A 9,387-nucleotide genomic window follows, 5' to 3' on the forward strand; every position below is an offset into this window, starting at 1 on the left:
GGTTTACGGCTATACAGGTTAATGACAAACAAGCATTTTATAATAAGGGACATAGTGTAAGTGGGTTTGCCATGCATGGTGTCCTTGATTATCATTAATATGGCACCAAATTAATCTGGAACAGAGAGTAAACTGATAGATGCAGAAAACATTGTGAGAACATTACAGAAGTACTTCTTAGAAAGATGATTGGGAACAAAGTAGATTGTGGCAACCACCTGACAATAAACTGTGTCCTTTTTTAAATTTTAATAATGGTGTTTACAAAGGCATACAATAACAACATTTAAGAAGAGTGTTTCGTAGATAGTTGCAATGAAAATTGTGAGGCTTTTATTTTCTTTTGCTGTATTTACAGATTGAACAGCTACAAATGTATCACTGACACCCTTCAGGAGTTAGTGAATCAAAGTAAAGCTGCTCCTCAGTCTCCCAGTGTACCCAAAAAGCCAGGTCCTCCGGTGCTGTCATCTGACCCCAACATGCTAAGCAACGAAGAAGCAGGGCATCATGTAAGAAGCTTATAAAAAAGTCATGACTGCACTCCAGAAAACAGTGTGATTTGAAGGAGTGTAGAATTTATTTTTTTTTTAATTATGAAATACTTTAGAAAACTAGATAAAAGTCAAGATTTGTCATCATTTGGCTTCTTTATGTACAGAGTGTTCGTAGAAATGATGACATGTAAATAATGTGAAGCTAAGTATTATCGCACACGTATTCAATGCTTGATGTAATGTAACCACTTCTGGAATGACAGCTTTGGCCTTTTCTTTCCTTAGTTTGAACAAATGCTAAAGCTGGCTCAGCGTTCAACAGATGAACTCTTCAGTATTGCACTTTACAACTGGTTGATACAAGTTGACTTGGCAGACAAACTGTTACAGGTGAGCTCATCTCTACACAATGAAATAATTGGTTGGAGGGATCCAATGAACTGGAAGGTTAACAGTAATAATGCTGATGCTTTAAAAAGAGGAAAGGGCACTAATATAACTGTTATCTTTATGCCTTTGCAGGTTACTGCCCCCTTTTTGGAACCCTACCTTGTGCGGATGACCAAGATTGACCAAAACAAAGTCCGTTATATGGATTTACTCTGGAGATACTTTGAAAAGAACAGAAATTTTAGTAATGCAGCCAGAGTCTTGGCTAAGTTGGCTGACCTGCATAGGTATGGAGTACGTGTGATCTATTGCACATATAAGTGGTGATTTCTTACACAGAATTTTATAATATGGAGCAGTGGATTGAGTAGTACACTAGAATGTGGCGTGCAACAAAGATGGTTGGATAATGTCCTGTGTGATTTAGTAAAATCGGAAGTCACATACTAATTCCTAGAGTCTCATTAGAATCTAAATAACACTAAAATAATTATATTAAGTGTCCATATTCTTTTGAATATTTGTTTTGCAGCACAGAAATTTCTCTTCAGCAGCGTCTTGAGTACATTGCTCGTGCCATTTTGAGTGCCAAAAGTTCTACTGCCATATCCTCTATAGCTGCAGATGGTGAATTCCTACATGAACTTGAAGAGAAAATGGAAGTAAGAAAAATGTTAATCTAAGCTACTGTAAATGCATTATTTCACTTGCCTCACTGGCACGTGATATTTTAATTACCAATTGTGTAGAATCAGTTTTCTGTGTTTTCTTCCTCACATGGCAGTTACGCAGTTGGTAGAAGACTCTGAGGTGTAAGATAGTAACTTTTCTACATTTAAATAAGTTTGTTAATTCTGGGTGTTCTTAAAATTTAATTAAATTAAGCCAATCTTAAAATAATTTATTTTTCTTTTTAATCAAGGTTGCAAGGATCCAGCTTCAAATACAAGAAACATTACAAAGGCAGTATTCCCATCATTCTTCAGTGCAAGACGCAATCTCCCAACTTGATGCAGAGCTGATGGATATAACCAAGGTGATTAAAACTTCTCTGTTTTAAAAGTCAATTTATCACATTTAGGGGGTGAAAAAGCTGAGTAAGAAAAGTAATAGAAGGACAGTTTTACATTCCTGGTCTCAGAATGTCTGTTACTCTCGATTCTCTGTACTTTGATATTCCTATAATCTTGAGTGCTTTAATTTCTTCCTTGTCTCTTAGACTTCTAAATTTCTTGGGAAAATTATTAGAAAATTAACAGTACTAATTATAATTTCATATAAAATTGGGGATAAGAAGTGAAGATAAATGTAGTAAAAAAAGAAATAATCATTTAGTGTTTGGCAATAGTTCCTTAAGTTGTATGTTTACTAATCTGATGTTTATCATACAAAATAACAAAAAGCTGGATTTAAAAATTTCCTTTTTATCATACTTAAATGTAAAGCCTGGTAATTTTTCTTTCAGCTGTATGGAGAATTTGCTGACCCTTTTAAGCTCTCAGAGTGTAAGCTTGCAATTATACATTGTGCGGGCCATTCTGATCCTATCTTGGTGCAAACTCTTTGGCAAGAAATCATTGAGAAAGGTAGGTCGTAGTGGAGTAGGAGTAGAACAAACTAGAACTATAGGAAAATGGTACAATTAAAGCTTCTAAGACTACTGTGTGCTGCTACTGATATGCCGTCCACGTGAGTTGCATGTTTTCTGGACTATTCTGTAATTGGTAAGCATAGTTAACGAGTAATTCATTAAATGTTATTACCTTTACCTTGTGTGGCTAAAGGACAGAAAAGTAATATTTTTAAGTATACGTTGGAGCATATTGCATGTATTGCTTGAATAATCACATTCCAGATAATACTGAAGAAGTCAATTCATTCCTTCTTGTTCTTAGATGCCATTATATATGGACTTCAGAATACCTGTGAAATTTTGTCTGAAGGTTTCACTATTGGGAAATTATAATAGAAATGTTAAATTTATCGTGACAAAGATTGAAGAATCTTCAGGGAGTTCAGTGGGTTTATCATGTGGACGGAGTGGAAGTGTAAGGGTTTTATACGTTCATAGAGAAGCATAGCAGTGGGCACAGCTCTGCAAGCCTGTGTGATACACTCAGTTGTGATAATCTGCCTCACCCTTTGCTATGAGTTAGTTATTCACTCTCTCTTACTCTTCTTTTATTTTTCTTGGATTTTGTGCTCAAGGTTGTCATTGTGGAAACAACATGGACAGTGATTTGAGGGAAAAGCTATGTGGTGGGGGGGGGGTTGTGGGTTTGTTGTTTTTGGGGTTGGTGGTGGGATTTTGGGCAGATTTTTTGTTTGGTGGAAGTAGATTTGCATGGAACTTGAAGGAAACATAAAAACCTGTGAACATCTGTGCCTACACCTCAGGAAAAGTTGTATTGTCTCTTCGATGTGCTATTCTTGTACTGGAAATAGTGTACATTTTTGGTGTGTTAGTAGTGAATTTAAGTACTTTAGGGCAGTTGTGTTTAAATGTGGAACTTTTTGTCTGAAGTTCTCTCAAAATTATTTCTTTTCACTTTCAGAGTTGAGTGATAGTGTGTCTTTGAGCCCCGCTGACAGAATGCAAGCACTTAGTCTGAAGATGGTATTGCTTGGAAAGATATATGCTGGCACACCTCGTTACTTTCCTTTAGGCAAGTTGTTTAACCTGCATAGTAAATAAACATAGGGATTACATGAACAGGTTCTCAGCTTTCTTTTTAGCCTCTTAAAAACGTTTTAACCTAAGACATGTCTCCTTTTTAAAATCTAAAAGGAAAGAATATGGATAATTTTGTAATACATATTTACATGCTTGTGATCAGTAACTACTGTAGTTATTTGTGAAGTTTTTCGCTGTAGCTAAAGCAACAGATTGTTTCAGCTGCCTGAAGTGATGGAGTTGATCTTGAGGATAGCTGGGTAGTACTTCTCAGTTTTGTCCGGGAAATTAGGAAATTTTGTAATTTTTGTAGGCACAGTATACTTGTATGATTACAAAACTACTACAGTTTTTACAGGTAGTGTTTTTCCTAGAATTTTTCTAGGGATTTAACCAGAAGTTACAAGTTTTCACCCTGAATGGGGAGTAAATGAAGCTTATAAGGCAGCAGCAGTTATTTTTGGATGGCTGTATGTATCCCATTTTAGAAAACAGTAATTTTTGTTTGTATTGAAGTACAAAGTAAAAATGTTTATTTATACATATAATCTGCTGTCTTTTTGAAGTATCTACTGCTATTTGCAGGGTCAGATTCTGAAAAAAAAATTCAAGAAATTTCAGGATCCTTTTATGAGCTTCTTTCTGCTTTTGAGATGCTCACATGTTTTGACAACTTGGTATTATATTGTTATTTATTACTGACACTTAACATGATAAAAGACGCAGTGGTGTTGCTGGCTTTTCTAGCAGATGAAATGATACTGTGTTCTTTTGTGCTGAAACAAAAGTTAATGAGCTTTTCTTAAGAGAATTGTTTTGTGGCAGAGCTTTATTAAAGTACCTATGAGTGAGTATACCATCTTTGGAAGTAGTTAGATTTTGCATATCCTTCCCTCAGTGCAGACTGGAGGACACCATTACATGTTCTTCACAGGAGGTACCTGTGAAGGTTGGTACCAGCTGCATGGCAGACAAAAAATTAAACTTGGAGTAGATTACTTTCAAAACTTTTCTTTTCTAGACTCCCAGTAACAAGTTGGAATCTAAACATCTCATTATTTTTGTCCTCCAGATTTTTTAGTGCAGTTTCTGGAGCAACAGGTCTGCACTTTGAACTGGGATGTAGGTTTTGTAACATACACCATGCAAGAAATTGGAGTGCCGCTGCCAAGGCTGCTTGAAGTTTATGACCAGCTGTTTAAAGCACGGGTAAGGAAAATAGCCACAAATTGAAAATCTTGTTGTCAACTACTATCAAGGTCTATTAGCGGGTAACATAGAATAATGTAAGGTGTGATACATCAAAATATAAATTTTGTTGCTTTTGTTGTATTTTTTTACTCAAAAGGGCTTAATTCTGCTTTTGTTTCCCTTGTTGATTTTATTCTTTTCAATCCTAAAGTAAGAGGAAAACTGTTAATCCTTTTACTTCACGTAAAGCTGATTTAGGATTAAGTAAGATTAGAATTGTTATCTTGCAGAAGGAACAGCATATCTTGAATATATTAATTTTGTTTCTCATTATTGATTAAAATTTGCTATATTATTGCATCTTGTCTAATCTATTGATGCAATAGGCATAAAAAAATAAGAAGTCTTATTTTTAACTTTTGGTTTGTAGAAAAGGCTTAAAAGAATGAAAACAAAAAGAATTTGCTTGCTTTTTTCCCCAGATTCCTTAGAGTGTAAGGTACTCAGAGTTTCCTAAGATCTGTTACTTTACAGACTGTTAGGTAATGGAAGACTCAGTTAAATTCATGTATGTTTTAGTACTCAAAAGTCAAAACAGTACTTGAATGTAAACTCAATATAGATTAAGATAGAATTCCAATTTCTTTCACGTTTTTGTTACAATGAATAAATAATTACCACAGCTGGCAATTTGTGTGTACACACACATTTTTTTTTTCCTTATCTCCTTAATATTTTGGCATCTTTTTTTAGGATCCCTATTGGAATAGAATGAAAAAGCCTTTACACCTTTTGGAGTGTATTCATGTATTATTATCAGGATATGTACAAGATCCAAGCAGAGTACTTATGAGGTAAGAAAGACAACTATATCCTAATAAATAGTGAAAGATCTAAAATATCCTAAAGCACTGCACTTCAGCAATTTGTAAAGCTTTTCTTCTTTATTTTTCAATGTTTCTTTACTAGCTGTGTTTCCTGAGATTTCTTCTTCAAAACCAGTTGGTAGAAACCTGTAGGATTCGGGTCCTCTCTATAAACTACTTCAATAAAGATAATTTTTTTCACTTCACTGAAGATTCATGAGGAACTGAGAGGATTATTTTGTAAATTTTGTCAACATTAAGCAGTAGTACAGACAAATTTAAGGGACTTTGGGAAAAGTGGGGGAAAATGAGAATCAGGCATCTCATGAATGAGACAGTGAACTGTTTCATGAAGAAAGGCTAGAAAGCACTGAGTTCTTGTATTCTGGAAAAGAGAAGTGGAAACATGGGGCTGTATTGATAGATCTTTCCAAATTGTTTTAAAGGGGTTGGTGGTGAATCACTCTCCCAGACTAACATTCAGTTTAGTCTGCAAGGAAGGAATTTCGGTTTAATATTAGAAAAAGTTTCTAGCTAAAGAATAGCTATGTATTTGAATAAGTTGCCTGCATAGTTTGGAATCTAGCTTTGGCAGCTTTTGTGAATAGATTATAAGACATCGGTCAGAACTGTCTTGTCTCAGAAACAATGAGCAGAACTAGGCAAAGTCTTGACAACTCTTCTAACCATAAATTTTTCTGATTCTCTTTAACATACACATGTAAATATTCCCTGTTCACATGTGGAGTTTACATCTAATTTTTCTCACTTTTTTGGTCTTTTATGGTTAGCCAATTTAAATACTCTTAACTTATTAGAACTTTAGTGAATGTTGCCTGATTTTAATATCTACTTAGATATTAATACCTATAATGTTGTGATTTAATAGTATTTTTAGATATTTAAATTGCTATCTAAACTAATAACTTACAAACTGATTGTATTAATATCTAAAGTAATATCTAAATATGAAAATAAATATTTCACGTTGCTGTTAACTGTATCATGTTTTATTATTTATATTTAATCATTAATATTTAATAGTAATGATTCATTTGTTTTCCCATTATGCCTTAGTCACAAGCATTAGATTTTAAAAATCAATTTTTGTAAAAAATAGTTAAATACTTAAAAGGAGCTGACAAATGTCTTGCTGATATCCTATTCCATTAAAACTCAAAAGAATGCTCACTCTCTATTTCAGATGAGTTCTAATATACAGAAACTAAAAGGAACTTGTTATTATTCTGTTTTTTTTTTTTACAGGCGACGATTCACAAATGTTTGCTTGGATGCTGTTAGTTGCTACCTGGTCGAACTTCAGTCTATGAACCCAACATTGACGGTGCAGACTACTGTTGGGAATTTTAAATCTCTACAGGCTAAATTAGAACGGCTTCACTGATTGGCTAATAAAATAATGTGATCATTAGCTTAGATAAAATGAACTATTAAATAAAAGTTCAGATGTCTGCACTGAATCTGTGGAAGAACAAATCCTCAGAAAGAACATCTGAGAAAGTTTTATCTCCTGCTGCAGTTACCGATTGTGTGGCCTGTATTCGTGCTATTTTAAAGGTATCTACAAATTGTAGAATGTAAATGTGACAAATGGAGTTTCTTTTCCTACTACCAAATTTTTTAACAATTGAAAGCTTTTTTTTTTATACTGTTGAAATAAAATACATTGTGTGATCTTTCCCTTGAGGATTAAAAATATTTGGAAAACTTTTTTTTTTTACTTTCTTTACTTAATGGAGAAAAGTAGGATGTAAAATCTACTTATTAGCTGTTTTACAAATATCAAAACAAGAAATTACAACTGCAGAAGACAGGGTGATGACACGAGCACATGTAGATGAGTCAGGTTGTAAATGCTGTTATACCAGGGAGTAGTGATGCAACCATAACTTTCTGCATGAGCTCATTGGCCAGTCTTTCAATTACATAGATAGTCATTATTTCATAACTGTGCCTTTAAATGCAGTCTGAGTTCATCTCAAACAGAATGTTTGAGATCAAATTACAGAAACTAGCACTCTAGTTCTTATTGCAAGTGAAAAAATAGTATTAAAAGCCCATCAGGTTATTTTCCCTATTCCATTTTAGTAAGTATGTTGTATCTGTTTAAAATCAAATAAAGAAGTCAAGAAGTGACTTCTGTCTACTTTCATTACATAACACACCAGCACCAAATTGTGTATATTCCTTTAATGGAGCAAAGCCTACTCATCATCCTGTGTGCATGCTTCCTAAGATGTTAAAATCTAATCCTACAAGGAAATTTATTTTACTGGTATGTATTGTATACATATATACAATAACATAAGCACTGTATAACATGCATAAGAAATTACCAGTTTATGCTGGTCTTCAGCCTTTATCAAATAATTTCATGTAAGTAAATAATCAGAGTTGTGAAAGATTTTTAGTGGGGGAAAGAAGCAAATAGCTTTATGCCTACAGAGTAGATTAATGTATTTCTTTTCCAGGAGAATGAGTAGTTAATACATCTATCATGGGTGTTTAAAAAAACAGAAAAAAAAGAAGTATAGATAAAGACATTTATTTACATGCAAGTTATTTACTTACAGCCTTTACTACCAGATCTAATTGCTATGCTCAAAAGTTTTGTTTAAAGTACAGCCATTAAATTTCTTTCCTTGTGAACTGACAGGTGCATTCTGATGATTTTCAGCCAGACAATGCGCCCAGTAAAGTATTATGTAAATTAAAATACATCTCCTTTTTACCTCTTATTAAATCAAAAAATAGAGCTGAAATCTTAATAGTGGCTTTTGTCAGTGTTGAAATTCCCTGTTCTTTTTTTCCCCGATTAATAGAATAAGAATACATCTGGCAATATTGCAAGTTTTTCTAAGTAAGAGCACTTCAAAGTGCATCAAGAGTTATCTTTGATATTTTTCAGATGATTGCAGGTAATTTCAGTGTAGACATTGCCTTTTTTTTTTCACAGCCCTTGCTGCACTCTCTGGTGGAGAAAGGTCGAGTTCTGTTTCCCAATTTAAATTCGGAGGGGTGTGGAAAGCTGTGATCAGAGAGGGGTGGGTGGATTAATGCAGCAGGTGGAACAAAGGGTGACAAGTACAGGGCAGTAACTCACCGACATGAACCTGACCCACTTGTGAAAAAAAAATAAGTATCAGCAACTGGAGGATTACTTTTGTTGGGTTTGGATTTGTTGGATTTTTTTCTTTTCCCTTCTCTCCCAATGTTACTCATTCACGATCAAGATTGTGGTTAAAGGAAGGTAGAAAGGGACTTGGTCTAAAGTGGACGGAGGAACAAGAGCCCGTTTGAGGGAATAGCTGGTTTAAGGGAATCAAAGGCGATGAAATAAAACGCTTGTATTTCACCTCAAGCCTTGCATTCCACGGGCAGCGTTGGTCTCTGACAGCCGCGCCTCTTGCTCTCCTCACCCCTCCACCTCCCAATGCTGGTGACCGACCACGTTCTCCCTCAGCAGCCCGCCCGCCCTGCTGCCGTGGTGCCCGGCTCTCCCCGCCGAGGGCCAGGTGCTCCTCAGGTCTCTCTGGCCGGTTTTCTCGAAACCCATGAGGCTTCTACCACAGCCTGCCAAGCCGGCAGGCCCCGGGGCGGAGGGAAGCCGTATGTCGGGGGAACCGGGGAATAGAGGCGGAGGCCGGGCCCCGCGCTGAGGTACTCCCCCCTCACTGAGGCGGCGCGGGCGGCACCAGCCCGTCGGGCGGGGCCGGCGCCTGCGCACTGCGCTGCCCCAGCCCCCCCC

General features: G+C 35.7%; 1 protein-coding gene across 1 annotated transcript in view; it reads left to right on the plus strand.

Annotated features, from left to right (window-relative positions):
- Positions 1 to 7,349, plus strand: part of NUP155 (nucleoporin 155kDa) — a 32,163-nt gene extending 24,814 nt beyond the window's left edge. The window contains exons 26-35 of the mRNA XM_014947589.1: positions 359 to 512; positions 783 to 887; positions 1,020 to 1,174; positions 1,420 to 1,549; positions 1,810 to 1,923; positions 2,353 to 2,473; positions 3,443 to 3,553; positions 4,634 to 4,770; positions 5,506 to 5,606; positions 6,885 to 7,349. Of these exons, the coding sequence (XP_014803075.1) occupies positions 359 to 512; positions 783 to 887; positions 1,020 to 1,174; positions 1,420 to 1,549; positions 1,810 to 1,923; positions 2,353 to 2,473; positions 3,443 to 3,553; positions 4,634 to 4,770; positions 5,506 to 5,606; positions 6,885 to 7,023 (1,267 nt within the window). The 3' untranslated portion in view covers positions 7,024 to 7,349. The remainder of the gene's footprint in view (positions 1 to 358; positions 513 to 782; positions 888 to 1,019; positions 1,175 to 1,419; positions 1,550 to 1,809; positions 1,924 to 2,352; positions 2,474 to 3,442; positions 3,554 to 4,633; positions 4,771 to 5,505; positions 5,607 to 6,884) is intronic.
- Positions 7,350 to 9,387: the final 2,038 nt, after the last annotated feature.

The sequence above is a fragment of the Calidris pugnax genome, unplaced genomic scaffold (assembly GCF_001431845.1).
Source record: "Calidris pugnax isolate Ruff unplaced genomic scaffold, ASM143184v1 scaffold156, whole genome shotgun sequence".
Classification (NCBI taxonomy): Eukaryota; Metazoa; Chordata; class Aves; order Charadriiformes; family Scolopacidae; genus Calidris; species Calidris pugnax.